The sequence below is a fragment of the Citrus clementina genome, unplaced genomic scaffold, assembly GCF_000493195.1.
Source record: "Citrus clementina cultivar Clemenules unplaced genomic scaffold, Citrus_clementina_v1.0 scaffold_4, whole genome shotgun sequence".
In the NCBI taxonomy this organism is placed as follows: domain Eukaryota; kingdom Viridiplantae; phylum Streptophyta; class Magnoliopsida; order Sapindales; family Rutaceae; genus Citrus; species Citrus x clementina.
The window spans coordinates 23,127,301-23,146,362 of record NW_006262274.1 but is presented as its reverse complement, the minus strand read 5'-3'; the positions used below and the strand labels follow the sequence as shown (position 1 = coordinate 23,146,362).

Sequence of the window (19,062 nt, the reverse complement as noted above, 5' to 3'; positions counted from 1 at the left end):
ATGCTGTCAAAACTTTTTAAAAATTATTTTTTAAAAAAAACACAGCAATTGCACGCACCTTTATATATACTTTTAATCTATTGTCAAATTTTTGAAAAATTAAAGAAATTATTTAAAGGTAAAGAGAAAGCTGAAAATGAATGCATTAATTTACTTGATAACTAAAAATAATTAATTAAAATGATAAAATGAGAATAAATATGTATAAAGATTACTCGCTCAAGTATGTATATATATAGACACACACACACACACACACACACAATCAAATTCAAGTGAAGAAAATAGAAAAAAAAATGGACTTAGATTATAGACAAAATATTAGAAAAGATTAAGGGTTGTAATAAAGATTTTTAGTACTATATAGTAAGTTGATATTTACTAAAATAGTAAGGGGTTAAACATAATTCACCTTATTAATATTATTGTTATTGGTAATACGAGTACATTGACTATTTAACCCAATAATTGGAATATTGCCAAGTTAATGGGAAGGTTCAAACCAAAATTAGTAGAATAATAGTTGAAACAAATAGACCCATAAGAGAGAAAGTATAACTAAAATTAGAGATTTACCTAACCAAACAACCGGAATCTTACTAAGTTAATTGGAATATTAAACGCAAAATCAGTGAAATAATAGTTGAAATATATAGACCCATAAGGGAGAAAGTATAACCAAAATTAGGAACTTACCTAACCAAAAATAAAATTATGAAAAATAAATTTGGTAACTAACCGAAATAATTGGAATCTTACCAAATTAATGGGAATATTCAACACAAAATTAGAGTAACAATTAGTTGAAACACTTGAACCAATAAGAGAGAAAGTGCATCGAAAAATAGGAACCCATCCAACGGAAAATTAAGGTTACTTTTAACATAACCCAAAATTTTGGCATTTAACGAATTTAGTAGGAATATCAAATGTAAAATCGGTGGAGTAATAAATTGAAACATATGAACCTATAAATGAAAAAAATTAATCAAAATTAGGAACTAATCTAACCAAAAATAATAATTTGGGCATTTAACCCAAACAACCGGAATCTTACTAAGTTAATTGGAATATTAAACGCAAAATCAGTGAAATAATAGTTGAAATATATAGACCCATAAGGGAGAAAGTATAACCAAAATTAGGAACTTACCTAACCAAAAATAAAATTATGAAAAATAAATCTGGTACCTAACCAAAATAATTGGAATCTTACCAAATTAATGGGAATATTCAACACAAAATTAGAGTAACAATTAGTTGAAACACTTGAACCAATAAGAGAGAAAGTGCATCGAAAAATAGGAACCCATCCAACGGAAAATTAAGGTTACTTTTAACATAACCCAAAATTTTGGCATTTAACGAATTTACTAGGAATATCAAATGTAAAATCGGTGGAGTAATAAATTGAAACATATGAACCTATAAATGAAAAAAATTAATCAAAATTAGGAACTAATCTAACCAAAAATAATAATTTGGGCATTTAACCCAAACAACCGGAATCTTACTAAGTTAATTGGAATATTAAACCCAAAATCAGTGAAATAATAGTTGAAATATATAGACCCATAAGGGAGAAAGTATAACCAAAATTAGGAACTTACCTAACCAAAAATAAAATTATGAAAAATAAATTTGGTAACTAACCGAAATAATTGGAATCTTACCAAATTAATGGGAATATTCAACACAAAATTAGAGTAACAATTAGTTGAAACACATGAACCAATAAGAGAGAAATGCAATGAAAAATAGGAACTCATCCAACGAAAAATAAAGTTACTTGGAACATAACCAAAATTTTTTGGCATTTAACGAATTTAGTAGGAATATCAAACGTAAAATCGGTAGAGTAATAAATTGAAACATATGAACCTATAAATGAAAAAAATTAACCAAAATTAAGAACTAATCTAACCAAAAATAATAATTTGGGTATTTAACCCAAACAACCGGAATCTTACCAAGTTAATTAGAATATTAAATGCAAAATCAGTGAAATAATAGTTGAAATATATAGACCCATAAGGGAGAAAGTATAACCAAAATTAGGAACTTACCTAACCAAAAATAAAATTATGAAAAATAAATCTGGTACCTAACCAAAATAATTGGAATCTTACCAAATTAATGGGAATATTTAACACAAAATTAGAGTAACAATTAGTTGAAATACGTGAACCAATAAGAGAGAAAGTGCAATGAAAATTAGGAATTCATCCAACGGAAAATGAAAGTTACTTGGAACATAACCCAAAATTTTGGCATTTAACGAATTTAGTAGGAATATCAAATGTAAAATCGGTGGAATAATAAATTGAAATATATGAACCTATAAATGAAAAAAATTAATCAAAATCAGGAACTAATCTAACCAAAAAAAATAAGTTGGGTATTTAACCCAAACAACCGAAATCTTACCAAGTTGGTTTGAATATTAAATGCAAAACCAGTGGAATAATAGTTGAAACATATAAACCAAAAAAGGAGAAGAATAACCAAATTTAGAAACTTTTTTAACGAGAAACGAATCTACTTGGAATTTAACCCAAAATATTAGTATCTAACGAATTTAATAGGAATATTAAGCACAAAACTAGTGAATTAGAAAGTAGAAACAAATGAACCTATTTGTGAGAAAGTTTAACCAAAATTAGAGACATGTGAAATTAACTTGAAACATCAACCTAATATATTGATATTTAACGAAAACTATTGGGACATGATTATTTTACCTTTTTTTTAACTTTCATTTAGATTAAAAATATTTTTCTCACTCAAATATTTTTTAAGTTAAATGTTTATAAATTTCCTTAATTTTTTTCATTTTATTTTATTTTTTCTGCATTAAAAATGATTTTTTTAAAATTATTGAAAGAACAACCGGTAAAATACCGGTTGTTCAAGTGAAAAAAGTAAGCTGTATGTCATACAGCACTGTACTATATGAAGACTCCTATAGATAGATATGGAATTTTGTGCTGCCGTGAAAAAGCTTAAAGATAAGGGAATCTCTTATTTCTTGGACATTCCATCACTGCCTTGATTTCAATGAAACTTGCAACAGTTAACACGTTGTTGTTAGCGCTACACATGTTGTAGGGGGAAATCAAAGTTAAACGGAATCCAGAATGAGAGGACTCAATATTAAAATCATTCCAGATCAATTGAACAAGCTACCCCTCACTTTGAAAAAGTCTCATATAAGGGCAGGCTTACGGTTGATTGAATTTTTTTTTTCAACGTGAATATTGACCGGTGCCTTAATAATATTGTTTTCTTGGCGAGATGGGCAAGGTATTGACCAGCTCAAAGGCACGAACCAATGACATAATTGCTTACGCTTTGATGAACGAATATGAAATATGAAGAATACCATCTAGAAGAATACCATCTATAAACAAAAGAAACAAAACTAAAATAATAATGGCATCAAAATCAACAGATAAAAAAGCCTCTCAATTTATTGCATACGTCCCAATCATAATTCTACACAAACAAAACAAAACAAACTAAAACGCAGAAGAAGGGCACAATCAAATACGTATCCAAATGTTTACATAACAGAAACAGAGTTGTGAAGCAATTTAATTAAAGGAAAAACAGAAATGAAGAAAGATCATTAATTGCGGACATTACAGGGATAATTTCAATACTTATGAGAATTGTTCCTGTTGCACTTTTGCTTGATCCATTTGAAACTGGCAGAGGCACCAAGCTTAGCCTTCTTCATGCCGGTAATTGCTACCTCTTTAGTTTTGTCAAGACCTTCTCCGACTTTCTTCTTATATTTAGCCTTCTTGTCTTCTGGGGTATAATAATTTGCAGTGGGGTTGACGTTGTGGTGATTGTCCTTGTCCCATTGATCAGCCCATGCGTTTCCATTTCCATTATGAGAACCCATTTTTGATGATCTGCTTCTCCACCCACCTTGATCGCAATCACAAATTACAGATTTGGGCGATCAATGGAGTTGTGTTTGTTACGTTAACAGGTTGTTGTTTCTCTCAATATGAGAGGGAGAGAGGATGCCTTTGGGTTTATATAATTAGAATTTTTGACCAGTTTCTATCGCCAGCTGTTTTACGAAGTTTATCCTTTTATATATGGAACTACTACTTTGGTCCCTACGATCGAAAAGCCGTTGTTTCGCAATTACAACTGTGCATCTTTTAAACCAACACACACACACAGAGTACTTCTCTAGTGTAGGTAACCTCGTTTTATGTATATATATTTTAAGTCATACGGTTTAATAAAGTCAGATTTTAATACTATTAAGCTGTATAACTTTACAGTACATTTAAAACTAACCCTATCATATATGACGTAACCAACAAGTGGGTAGATCAGCTGGCAATGGGTTGTTCTATCTTAACTAAGGTTCTCGGTTCGAAACTTGAGAATGCAGCTGTGTTAAATACTTGTTGGGAGAGCTTTGACACCCTAATGGTCCTAACCGACTCATATTTAGATTAGTCGAGACTCAATGTAGCATTCGGATACCAGATAGTTTAATATACAAAAAAAAAACTAACCCTATTATGACGTATGCCTTAATGTGTCCGCATTAAAAAAAATAAGTGCGTTTACACATGAGAATGACACTCACGAGTGCCCTTATTTTATTTTTTATTTTTTAGTGCGACATGCTGTTAAATCATAAAGTTTAATATGCTTCTCTACTTTGGAAATAACATGTCCTGATCTTGTGGTCATCTTCCTAAGACGAGTGCTCAGCATGGTAGTGGGAATCATTGCAATTGAGCAAACTACAAAAAGGGAATTTATGTTTTCAAACTCTAATAGCGATTAAAGCGTTCCTCCAATCTCCATCTCTTGAGTCTTTTTTTGCTGACTCCTTACATAGCCATTTCTTCAATCTGGCCAAGATACCTAATGTCATTGCTCTTGTTCACGAGATTAATAAAACAATTATATAATCATATTTTAACAAGTATTTCGAAGATATTAACTGTAAGCACATCATATACCTCTCTTATTTATCTGAACAACTTGTAATAGTCTTGCTTCATGCAAAAGAACAAGTCCACATGCTTGAGACTCTTTAGTCTCAGGTCAGTGTATAGCCAGCAATATGACAGAGCTCTTTTAATATTAGACTGAACACATGCTGATACCTTTGGCTGGCCACCATAGGTGTATAAGTTATCATTTTTTATAATCTTCATTTTCCCTAACTGAATATTCTAAAATTGTTTACTAAGATCAAATCTAGTTGTTTAAACGTATTTGGTACTCCATACATATGATCTTCTGTAAACTAACGATATTCTCATAAAATCCAGAATCATCGATATTTGAAAATTTTATTAGGGGTCGGTAGATTCAGGACTAACCTTTGTGTTTTTTGCCATGCTGATAAATTACAAGCCCTCACGATCTTTTGGGTTACTCTTGAGTTTGAAACATTTCTTTAATTTTTGAAATGTGGGCTTGGGTAGTATTGATATCAAAAACTGGTCGAGCTGATGATGGCGATGATGGCGACCAGGTTACTCCGTCAACACTTGAATTTGTTTTGATGGGAAATTGTTACTTGTCACTTCAATGGAATTGGAATCGCGGCGATGGTTCTTTTTATTTGCAATAACAGAAAACTGTCAAGGGGAGCCAGATTTTCCCATACAAAAATCCTCTAACGCTCAAGTCAGTAATTGAGTTTTATAGCAAAGAATAATAATGCCACTCCACTAATGATTTTAAGTATTTCTATTGTGTTTTCTTTTTATCTGATCTCCTCTTAGTCGTCCTTAAAAAAAAAGTCTCTTTTTCTAGATCTCTCCAGGTTCTTGTAGATAACTGTGAATATCGCTTGTTCTTCAATGTACAACCGTTACTAATTGAATGCGTCACTTGAATTAAGAGTTAATGTATCCATTTATGTATAGTTATTTAGCTGTAGTTATAACGCCCGATCGCACTTAAACGTTACGTTATGGCAGGACGTGCTTAGACATTACGAACAAACTCCTAGGTGGCATTCAACAATCCGAGTATTAAATAAAAGCCTCAGGATCGATTGACCCGATTCTGGTCTGCTCGCAAGGTAGCTAAATCTCTCATCGATGTCTCATGTTACCTTCACAACATCGATATCTAGTGACTGTATTTCTATATCCTAAACAGGTAGACCAACTCTCACCCATATTTCATATTGACCTCTGAGTATTCTCCATCCTTTTAACGATAATGGATAGAGGGCTAAGCCTAGTCAAGCCAACATTTTTATAAAGTAAGGTTGCATGGGTAATAGTAGCCCATAATCTAAAAACTTTGAACATATAGCCATTATATCATTAAGAGAATGGTTTGGTTTTTCACCTCGTTTAGGTACCCCTCATCTTTACAACCCTAGGATATTATATTCTTCCGTAATAACCTTGAGGCTATGCTCTTGAAAGATTGACTTAATTTTATCTATATCATATTCGATGGGCTATATTCTAGCTATAAGGCTCGGGTTTCACCTTTTTTTTTTCTTCCTCTCACTATGATCACATGATCCATTATCTTTTGTAGTTACGTCCCTGATCGCATCTATGCTAAATCTATAGGCATTTATTTGTTTAAAAATAAGGTTATTCTTTTTTTTAATCCACCTTGGTTTTAATCTCTAAAGAGTTAACCCTAATTTCTCCTTTGTCTTCAAACATTATTTCCAATTACTTTATAATATATATTGTGAATTTCTACTCATCGAATCTTCCTCGCTCACCACATTTATGAGCAAGAACTGGTCACGATTTCCTTAGAAATATCAAATCACTACACTCTTAATATCTATAACTATTCTAAACTCCAATTTTATCTATATTACCTATAAGAAATCTTTAAAAAGGAAAAAGGAATGAAACAGAGGGATAGATTAGGGAAAGTATACCAATTAGCTTTTCGATTGTCTTTGTTCATTTCTCACCGCTACTGCTTTATCAGTTCACTTTCTCTTCTGATTCCTTCATTCTTCATCTCATTTTCTTTTGTTTTTGAAAGTTTCAAAATGCTTTAAGTTTTTGAATAACGGAAAGAGTATGATCTGTGTCCATTTTAAAATGTATCCCACTCATAACCTGTTTTGAATTTTCTTTCTTATAATTATTTTTCCAAGTCGTTCAATTATCCACTATTGCTTTAGATCTTCCCATGTAATTGATAGTGATAGGACATGCTTGTTCCAATGACGTGCACATGTAATGTCTTATTAATATGCACTCATTCCTAAATGCCTTTTCTTGATTTTATCTAGTCCATATGGTTCACTTTTCTTAACTTTCATCTTTTTTTCTTTCAAACACACTAAAATTCTTAACTTATTTGATAACATATAAATAAATTTTAACCTTATCCTCAATATCAAATGTGCATATACCTTGCATATATATTGGGACTATTAGTTCGATCCAACTATAACTTCGGTATTACCATTTATTTTGATCTCTTGTCTTACAAGTGAATTAAAGGACCCTCTACTATTCTTTATTTTCTCGATCTTACATGTCATAATTATAATATCCATCTCCGATGAGAATTCCACATATTCATGTACGCGTGTCACATTATTAGGAATTTTGAAAACGAAATAGTCTTTATAAAACACCTCATTAAAAAGAAACCTGCCCACAAAGCATTATGATTTTTAAACACAAAAAATAAACTAAAAGCACTTTTCCTCGCTTAGCTCTTTTTCCTTCAATTGTTATCAACAAGACTCCTGATTTATAACTTAAGTATTAGAGGGTCTTTGCTAACATCAACCCAACACTCTTACAATTTCTTTGTTTTGTGGATCAGAGCACTCAAATTCAGAAGTCATGAAACACTATCTTGAGGAGATTGCATAGCCTGATCCTTACACAACCCAATCACGTCGTTGAGCTAGATTTTCGTATCAGCATGTGTTTCACAATGGCATTGTTGAAATCTCAATTTACATTCTACAAGCTTTTCACGAGGTGATAAGATCGCCATGTGGGAAATAATGTTTCAAAAACATACAGCAACATATATAGGATTAGGGATGCCAGAAATCCTCACAGAGATGAGGTTCCTTAAGGATTTTCTCTATTGGAAAGGGTATAGAAACAATTTTATACCCAATTACTTTTTCAGGAAAGGGACCGGGATCCCCTTAAGCAATTCTGATGGGACAGGGAGGGGACAAAGATATATGCAAAACATCGAAGATTGGTATGGAGATGCCAATTCCCTCTCCTCTCCTCTCCATTGCCAGCCCTATACATGATTAATTTATAAATCAAAATATACGTTTCAAAGCCAGCTCTTCTTGAGATACAAGTTACTTTATACTTAACTCAAATTTTTGTATTACAGGAATTTATTTGTAGAATGGTCATTTAAGATCAAGAAAGCGTGTTTTAAGATTAAATTACCCATAATTTGTTTTAAAGGTAAATAAGCTAATATTTCAAAATTGATTTTATACTGAAATGTGTGCCCTCACACAATATTTATGGTGTGTTTACTAATCAGTAATTAAAATGGGCTGGAATCAAAATGGAGTGGAATCGGAATGGACTTAAATTAGAATGAGGAATGCGAATCAGAATAAACTATTTACTTTAGCTGTAGGAATTAGAATTGAAATGAACTGTATTGCCATTGATGTGGTTAATTTATCTTGAAATCATAATAAATGTTCATAAGTTATTAAATTGATCTTAGTTTGTTATTGTGATGATGATGATGATGATAATAATTACTATTATTAATATAATCATTACAAACAATTATTATTTATTATTTTTATTATTAGTAACAATTTATTATCATCATCATCGTGATAATAATAATAATAATAATAATAAATAATTTTAAAATTTAAAATAAAATAATATAATTACTTAAAAAAATCTCATTCTCACCTCCTTGTGAAAATAAAAATTATAATAATCATTCTTAATTCTACCCATTACTTTAATCCTATCATAAGTATACACAAAATTTTTTAAAAAAATAACTTTATGCTTTTTTTTATGGGGAAATGAGCAGTTGTTTATGAGCACCAAGACTTTTCCTTTTCAGAAACGTATACTCTCATGGCCCATTCAATCATAGACTAGCCAATCTGTATTGTGTACAATCTTTATATACGCACACACTTTTTCTTTTCCTCTGCGTGTTGCTAGCGTCACAGCCTACCTCAAGAATCCGGTTGATTGCAGTTAACCACTGTTGTTTCGTAATTTACATGTTTTTCAACTGCCGTTACGTCCACGTGTACTTCCAGCGAAGTTTCCATGCACAAGAGCGACCGATGCAGCTCAACCCCCAACTTTGACCTGGTTAAGACTTAAGACAAAAAGTCAAAAACTCTGGCATTATTGTCGTTCTCAATCTCGATGTTCCCAATCGACGTCGCAAAAATAAAAGGAAATACAGGTTGTTTCGCAATACGTAAACTACCAAAAAGGAAGAATTCAAAAGCCTAATATTCAAAAAAAAAAAAAAAAAGCCTAATATTCAACACGATAACTTATTTCTCAATAATTCGCTTGACGAAGAGCTCAATCTCAACGCAAGTAACAATTGCCGTCCCCGAACATTCTTCTTCTATTATATATAAGCCATATTATAACCTTTCTGTCCAGAGAAAATCACATTTTCTTCCCAGCCAAACATCACACCCACATCGAAAATGAGATACCTTCTTCTTGTGGCAACAGCAATTACAGTTCTATCACTGTCGCCCACTCAAACATCAGCTCATTTCTTCCCCAACATATCATCAATCCCCACATGGATACTCTCAAACGCCACCGCCAGCGCGTGGGACGCGTTTCAGAATTTCACCGGATGCCACCCCGGCGACAAGATGGACGGCTTAGCCAAGCTCAAGAAGTACTTTCACTACTTCGGTTACATTCCAGATTTGCCCTCGAATTTCACTGACGACTTCGACGACATGCTCGAATCGGCAGTCAAAACTTATCAAAAGAACTTCAATCTGGAACCCACCGGCCAACTCGACAGCCAAACAATGCAACACATCCTACGGCCCAGATGCGGTAATCCAGACATAGTCAACGGCACAACAACCATGAACTCAGGGAAACCGACGTCGTATAACGCCACTTCTAGTACTAATGGTCACTTACACAGCGTCGGTCACTACAGTTTCTTCCCCGGCATGCCACGTTGGCCTTCGAATAAGCGCGATCTGACGTACGCGTTCTTGCCCGATAACCAATTGACTGACGAAGTCAAGAACGTATTTGCGACAGCCTTTGACCGCTGGTCGGAAGCGACGTCGTTGACTTTCACTCGGACGGACGTTTACACGACCGCCGATATCAGGATCGGGTTCTTTACTGGCGATCACGGTGACGGCGAGCCGTTTGATGGGCCTATGGGCACGCTGGCGCACGCCTTCTCGCCACCAAATGGACGGTTCCATTTAGACGGCGACGAGAACTGGGTAATCACGAGTGGTACTACAACGTCGATATCGATGTCGGCGATTGATCTTGAGTCAGTTGCTGTTCATGAGATTGGCCACTTGTTAGGGTTGGGGCATTCATCTGTTGAAGATGCGATAATGTACCCTTCAATTTCTTCTGGATCCAGGAAAGTTGAATTGGCCAACGATGATATACAGGGGATCCAGGCCCTGTACGGTAATAATCCAAATTTCAACGGCTCATCTGCGCCGACCGATCAACAGAGGGACACCAGCGATGCCCATGGGGCTTATTTTTTGGGCTCTTGTTTGGGCCTGAGTTTCTTCGTGGTGGCCGCTGTTTTGGGCCTGTAGATTTTTTAAATTAATTTATTTTTTTTTTTTAGGGATATATTATTGCCTGAGATATTTGTTTCTGCTTCCATTCCATTTGCTTGTGGAAGCAATTATAATATATCCGGCAACAAGCTTTGGTTTCTGAGATGTAGTGATACAGTTGATTCATGATTTGTAGTATTTTTTTTTTCTTTTATGTGTATATGCTTATTCTTTTGTTGTATTATTGTTATTTTTATAATGACTATATATTCATTTGCTTTTTTAAAAAAATAATAATTTGCACTCTCTTTATATAAGGATGGAGCCATTTATACTTTAAAAAATATTTTGAATATTTTAATTTTAATAAAAATACTCATCATATGAATACTTATATGGCACACTCTCATTAATCATTAATCAATTTGTAATTCTCATGCTTTAAATCCTAAAATTTTTATTTCCAAAAATCGTAATAACTAAAATTGATTGGAAGTAAATAAAAAATTAATAATCAAAATTGTGTTAAATGATTTATTTGCAACCTGTTTGGTTACATTATTGTAAATAAGTGTTAAATCTTTTAAAGTTGAGTGAACTGAAGAGTTTTATTAGTGTTTCAAATAAACTAAGTTAATTAATTTAAATAGTTTGAGTGAGGATTTTTTTTTTAATTTATAAAAGAGTGCAAAGCAAAATCTATTTTTTAAAATTAATAGATAAATATATTGACAGAGTGTTCAAGATCATTTTTAAAGTGAAAATAGCCTTACTCTTTTATATAAACATGCCATTAAAATTAGAAAATTTATTAATATAAAAGAGTGAGAGAGAGAGAGAGAGAGAGAAGAGAAAGAAAATAATTTAAGCTCTTGATCCATTAAAATTTGGGTGTTGTGATTGCTAGTAAGACAAAATTACACCCTTCCTCTTTGCAAATAGACTTGTGAATAAATGTAAAAAATATATTTTTAATAAGTAGGTGATAAATCAATTGATCCTAACATCACAAGTTTTTGTTTAAAAACAGAAAGTGGAAAAACTAAAATAATGGTATATTGTATTCAAAAGTTGACTTTTGGCAAATAGAACATTGTCGTCAATTCTAATTAAGAGTTCAACTACAATAGCCTAGTGCCTTGCTCTGTGGTCTAAGCCTAAATAATTCAAAAAATCAATGATTAATTTAATCATTTAACAATATCTTAACTGTTAATACGACACCGTTAAGGTACTAGTTCATCTTCGTGTGATGCCTAAATTCTTGCGGAATTGCGATGACCGTATTTCTTTTTAGAATATCTGTTTTTCAGTGCTTGGAGTGGAGCAGCAGCAGATTATATTTTGATTATACGCAAGTATTTGCAAATTAAACGACGTGAATAGGGGACCTGGGCTCTGTTGTAGCCGGTAGCCCTTCACACTTTCACCGCGCCATTTTTTTCATTTTGTCCTTTCTAGTTAATTTTATTTCAGGATTAAATTTTTATCACAATACAAATCTGGGTTTGATGAGATAAAAAGTGGGGTCTGAATATCACGAATCAACCATTTCCCATCATTCACTTGAGTTCAAATTTTAACCTCCAATTTTATTTCAGCTTGTAAAGGCAATTTTGGCTTTATTTTGTTTTTGTGGAAAAAAAAAAAAGGAGGCTGAGAAATTATTTTGTTGTGCCTAAATGGAAAATAAAACAATTAGTCACAAAGGAATTTACCAATGAGTTGATGTTATGCATCCAGGGACATAGTCAGAAATTTAATTTGGCTGGGGCACATTTAAAATATAATATAATTTTGAAAATTTATATTTGTTTAAGATTTCATTTGTTTTAATTGATTTTTTAATGGATTTCATTTGATAAAAGCGATTCTCTTGTTGTCTCTATTAATTTTCATGAAATTATAATAGTTAATCAAATTATTTAGGATTAGACATTTAAGTGAGGGCCAGCATGAAATTTTTTTCAAATTACATGTGGCACTTCATAATAAAGCAATTCACCTGGGGCATTTTATAAATAATAAATAAAATATATATTCTTTAAGATAAACATAAAAAAAAAAATTTAAAAGCCAGCTGGGGCACGGGTCCTATGCTGGCTACGCCCCTAATAAATAATGCATCCATAGCCATTTTCCCTTTATATGGAACCATTATTAGAAAAAATTAAAGAGCTCTCGACGGGGATGTTTTATTGCCTCCGCAATTACGCACGATAGCTCTCACCATTCACCAACGCTACAGCTGCCGCCCATGTGAAACAAGCAGCTTCTTAACATGTGATTCAAGAACAGTGCTAATTAACTTATTAACATCTGCAAATTGATAAGGTAGCATGGCCCATGTAATTAATCATATATGCGTGTACCGTTCAAGAGCCAAGGACGTGAAGATGATAAGGTCGCGTTCAATGCTATTGTCTTTAGTAAACCCCAACTCCCATCTTGCTTTTTAGAATTGTGTCAATTTGTTTATGTTAATTGCGGGTCAGAATCATGTCATGTCAAGCCTTGTTAAACTGTTCATCTGATCCAGCAGGAATGAATAGTCTACGAAAATGTTGATCAATGGGACTCTTGATATTTGCACCACTTATATACAATTAATCTTGGCCAGTAATGAATGAATAGACACAGCTTACTACATCAACAATGGAGCCAGGTTCGATGCAGGGATAAATGAGAAAAGAAAGTCGTGTGTGTCCCATGTTGTTGCGTTCTATTGTACTTGCTTTCAGTTTATGAGGTTGCTTTATAGTTGATTAGTTTTAACTTAGATGCATGTAGCAGCAGCAGTCACAACGCATAAGTTGCTGGCTTGCTGCCAGCATCTTCTGGTACATTCGTTATTGATTAAACTTTTGGGAAATTTTAATCTTTTGTCATGATTTCTCCTTTTCTTTCCTTTGAAACCTACACCGATTCACTCCTTAATTTCATAAGCCAAAGCCAATTTGGATACTTTAAACTTTTGTTAAACGTTTTCTTTATTTCTAATTATTCTCTTTTTAATTAATATATTAGTTCAGCTGTTGTTATAATTAGGCTTTCTAATCAAAGTAACAAATTTCAAACTTCAGCAATTCAAATGTTTTTCACACCCTATAAAAGAATTATTAATGGTGATACGTTCCCCACTGTTAATGGATCCAACAAGAACATGTTAATTCGTCATATTAAACCTGTAATCTTTCCGTTAAAAATCTGGATATTTTATTTTATCTTAATTCATACCACTACAAACCCAGAAGCTATTACAAAGCTTTTGTCTCCTTTTTAAATAAGAAGAAATCATAGGAATAGTCAAACTTATTTGAACAAGATAAGTAAAAGCCATGGCAAAGGAAATTAACCCTGTGTGGTGCATGCACTCGAGTACTCGACGCATCTAGATCAAGTCACCCAAGCTTTAGGATTAGCTCACTAGAAAAATTCCAACTAGAAGACACTCATGCTCATCTAGAAATTTCCATTATCAATTACATCGAGAGCTATCTGAAAAGCAAATAAATCATACCAGAAACATTTTTAACTAATTAATTTCATTTGCTTACATATTTTTATGCTGGTGGTAGAACCCCATTTACTGAGCTGGCGTTCCCATATATCAGCAAATGTGTAGACTGCTGACTCCTCACTCAATCAAGAAGTTTTGCCATTATGCCTACTAATCTCAAAAGCAAATTAAGCACAAAAGAAGTTAAAAAATTCCCCACGAGTGAGACCCTTCAATGGGAAGCTTGCATATAATTCGCTGGAAAATGTGCCACGAAGAAGGTAAACAGTCTCCATCAAATGTGCTAAAATTTTGCAAAACTGCCAAATAGCACCGTAAATTTGTGTACCCATACCCACTTGGCGAAGTAGTGATGCAAAAGCCTCTTCCGCGCAATTGACTAACTATTATTCTTAATAGGTCCAAACTCTATATACATTTTTTCCTACCTAATTTAATAATTTTTTTTTGTCGTAATGTATTTAAAATTTTTTAAATTATTATAAGCTTTGTCTGATGCAGACTACCCCACCAATAACCACAATGATAATACCCTCTATCGTCTTTTTAACCCCTGCTTCTCAACTGATTTCTCAACTAATCGATAGCTAGTTCTCTCAGGTCTCATCACATCAGCCTCAGAAGAATGGGGCTTCTTCTTCCTTGTCCTATGCCTTGCCGAAGAAACAAAGAACCCAAGTTTCAACCAAGCTCGAATCATCTTCAATCAGAATTATCAAACGCATCTCTCTCATCTCAACCAAGTCTCCCATCAGTTCCTTCACTCGCCCCATCATCATCGTTCAGAAAACAAGCCCCAGCAGCAAGTGAACATCAGTGCTCGGCAACTCTCAAAGTAAAAGGCAACTCTTCTTATATCTCCTCACTTGCTATAGCTGGAAAGTTGCTCTACAGCGGCTCTTCTAACGGCGAGATCAGAGCTTGGAACCGAGACCCTAATAATTATGTGAATGTTACTTCAACGGATGTTGGTGATCACGCTAACGTGGTAGCTACTGGAAATGGCGATGCAGTCAAGTCCCTAGTGGTTTTGGGAGATAAGCTCTTTAGTGCCCACCAAGATCACAAAATCCGTGTCTGGAAAATCGATAACAACACTAGTGCTTATTATTCAACCTCAGGCAAGCTTAAGAATAAATACTACGAACGCATAGCCACTCTCCCCACACTTAATGACCGTTTTACAAAATGTTTCTTGGCTAACAACTACGTACAAGTGAGGCGGCACAAGAAGTGCACGTGGGTGCATCACGTTGATACTGTGTCAGCGCTAGCTTTATCAAGCGATGGATCGCTTCTCTACTCCACTTCGTGGGATCGGACGTTCAAGATTTGGCGAACCTCCGATTTCAGGTGTCTTGAGTCCGTGAAGAACGCTCACGATGATGCCATCAACGCCATAGTTGTGTCCAAATCCAATGATGGGTTTGTTTACACAGGATCCGCTGACACGAAAATAAAAGTGTGGAAGAAATTACGAGCAGCACTACAAGTTAACAAAAAGCATTCACTTGTGCAAACTCTGGAGAAACACAAGTCAGCTGTCACTGCATTAGCTCTTAGCACTGATGGAACAGTGCTGTATTCCGGTGCGTGTGATCGTTCAATTCTTGTATGGGAGAGAGATCAGGGTAATTATATTGTTGACGGTGATGATGACAGTGGACACATGGTGTTGAAGGGTGCTCTTAGAGGGCACACAAAGGCAATTTTGTGCCTTGCGGTTGTGTCAAATTTGTTGTTCAGTGGATCGTCTGATAATACAATTAGGATTTGGAGGAGATCATCATCAGTAACTGATCATCAGAAGGGTTACTCTTGTTTGGCAGTTCTTGAAGGACACAGAAGGCCTGTTAAGTGCTTGACTGCGGTCGTTGATTCTGATTATTCCAATCGAAATTCTGATCATTCAAGTACTTCGTTCCTGGTTTATAGTGGCAGTCTAGATTGTGAGATTAAGATCTGGCAAATACGGGTTCCATTTCTTTGATGTTTTTGCTTCCCTTTTTCTTTCTTTTGTAATTTTTCGTTTCTACATAAACCTACGAGATTGATTTGTATAATTGTAGGAGTCTTAATGGTTAAGAAATGAAATACTTACTTTAAGCTATTCAACTAACAAATTCTGGAAAATGTGTAAATGCACAGCCTAAGGCTTTTTCATTCCTTGCTTCATAATACATACAAGATGATGTCTTGCTAAACAAGTATGCTTGTACTATCCACAGCTGTAACCTAGATCTAATGTGGCTAGCGACAAGCCTTTCAATCTCATGGCTGATATTATCCGCTCTTCGTAGGGACAGTCGCATGCATGATGCCTAGAATTCAATTATTAGATCCCTACGTTAGGTCAACTCTATATAATTTTTTTTTTCATACATGAATTAGTATCTTCGTGATCATGAGCAAATTAAGTGTTACTAATTTATTAAAAGAATGCCCCGTTGATATAAACCCATGCACTCAAAATTTACATGGGTTAGAGTCCCAACAATAATCTAAAATTTAATTATAAGATAAATTTTGACTGAATTGTGGGGACCAGTGATTATAGATGTAACATACATATTAATTTTAATCAAAATTTTCTGTGATAAGGTCTTCACTGCGGTCACAATAAAGTTATGAGCTAAATCTTATGCATGCCCATCAGTGCAGTCCACCCATAATTAACAGCTAAGACCTAATAATCATAGGAGCAAAGAGCAATCACTGCAAAGGGAGCACTCTTATTTGCATTAATTCAAATCAAAATTTTGTCTCTCTCTCTCTCTCTCTCTCTCTCTCTCTATATATATATATATATATATATATTGTGTATTACTTTATTTGATGAATATTCAATGTATGCACAACTTATTGCAGACCATGGCATGAAATTTCATATGTTGAATGAAAGAAAATAAAGATGGTTTTAACTTAGTGGAGGATGTAAGTTACACCATTATCTAACTTAACAAAGTCCTTCAATCAATTACCATTTTTAGACAATAACAAAAACCCATGAATTAATGTTTTTTTTTTCGAATAAAACAAAATTATGTAGACTGCAGACAAGGAAGTCGAAGTGATGTCTTTTCGGAGCAGGTCGGTAAGATTAATATTTAATTGAATTAAAATCATATAATATTATGAAATATCACCAGTATAACTGATGACGATAAGCTCTTGCTAAAACAACTTTAATTTTGTTTCTCAATTCACATCACATGTTTTCATATACTCTTGTTTTAAATCAATGAAGGCTACGTGAGAATACACGTCTATAAACTCTTTTATTTCTTAGGCTAAAGTAATATTGTGGTTATGTGCTTCAAAGATTTGTTTTTTTTTTTTTTCCAGTTTATTACAAGTGGGCCGGGGGTTAGGTTTAAAGTTATTGATTGGTTCTCGCCTTTAATTATCAAACTAACCCACTTTTGCAACCTTTGTTTACAGGTTTTTTTTTTTGAAAAAATAATATGTGGAGATCAAGGGATGGAACTTTGGGAGACATGATCAATTTAATAATCTTTTTTTGGGTAATTATTAAAAATAAGTTGATAAAGTTGAACTCTAGGCAGTTTCACATTCTAGATAAACCTAACTCTGTCCTGATGCGGTGTGCTTTATATGTTTTTGCCACGTTAAAGTGTGTGATTGTAAAATGGTAATAAACGTCTGGTTTATTCTATTTTAATCCAGTGATTTTTTTTTTTGAAAAATTATATTTTTCATTAATTTAGTACAGAGATCTATAATAGTAACCAATTAGAGTAATTAACCCATACAATCACTGAAGTATAGAAAGAAATACGTGTACCTAATAAGTAAAAGTTTTTATCCACAGTAAACAAATAGATTGAGTTCCAGTCGAGATTTTCTGGCTCTTTTGATATAATTTCCATCAATATAATAGGCTTGCCTACTGGTACAAAAATAAATTTACTGTAGAAATTGATCCCACACGGTAATCTTCCTCACAGTCAAAGGAGGAAGAAACTAAAGTAGATCTTCCATCCTCATACCCGACAGTGATGGAGGTCATAATAAAACTACCATCCTCGATCCCAAAAGATGAGGAAGGTGTAACAAAAAAGAAAAGGGGAGGCCACCGAAGAAGCACAGAAAGAGCTCCCTCTCCAAGGATTGAGTAAGGAAAAAATGAGGAGTGGTGAGAGGAAAGTGTTGTGGAAGGATCCAGAGAGAAAGGGACCTAATCCAGTGATATTTTTGAATCAAAGAATTATTAAAATTTTACTTTATGCACCACACCAAGATGATAAAATTCTTTAACATAGCTTCTGACCTAAGCTTTATATTAATGTGATAGGAAAGGAAGGCACAAGACTTGCACCATTTCCACATTTGGAACAGTGGGAACCAATTTCAGGGCTAGGATTTATAAATAAATGAAGAAGCAAGATCAACAATGGCCTGGGACTTGACTCTCCTCTTATGTAGGAGTTTACTTGTCTCTCCGCATTTAGGGTAGAATAGATCTCCTTTCAATATTAAAGTGAGGGTAGATTTTCCTTTAGTATTAACTGAGAGTTGACCTTCGGGTTGTATCATAATATTATTATTACGAAAAGTCCCAACTGATCTATGATTGTATATATCAATTGTGTTATGATTGTAATATATCAATTTATAAAAAATAATAATTGGTTGTCTAGAGAATGTGAATTTTTTAGTTAATTAGAGTTTGATCTAGTTAACATATTGTGTTTACATATAGCAATATCTCCCAGTTTATAACCATATGGGATAAAAAAATTCACCAAAGATTTCAATG

At 33.6% G+C, this 19,062-nt stretch overlaps 2 protein-coding genes across 2 annotated transcripts; both read left to right on the top strand.

The window, feature by feature from the left end:
* The first annotated feature begins 9,238 nt into the window (after window positions 1-9,238).
* On the top strand, window positions 9,239-11,045 carry LOC18043426 (metalloendoproteinase 3-MMP). The gene has a single exon (XM_006438434.2). It carries the CDS (start codon window positions 9,683-9,685, stop codon window positions 10,796-10,798), a length of 1,116 nt encoding a protein of 371 aa, XP_006438497.1. The 5' UTR covers window positions 9,239-9,682; the 3' UTR covers window positions 10,799-11,045.
* A 3,794-nt stretch (window positions 11,046-14,839) lies between these two features.
* On the top strand, window positions 14,840-16,377 carry LOC18043425 (protein JINGUBANG). Its single transcript, XM_006438433.2, has one exon. It carries the CDS (start codon window positions 14,908-14,910, stop codon window positions 16,270-16,272), a length of 1,365 nt encoding a protein of 454 aa, XP_006438496.1. The 5' UTR covers window positions 14,840-14,907; the 3' UTR covers window positions 16,273-16,377.
* The last annotated feature ends 2,685 nt before the right edge of the window (window positions 16,378-19,062 follow it).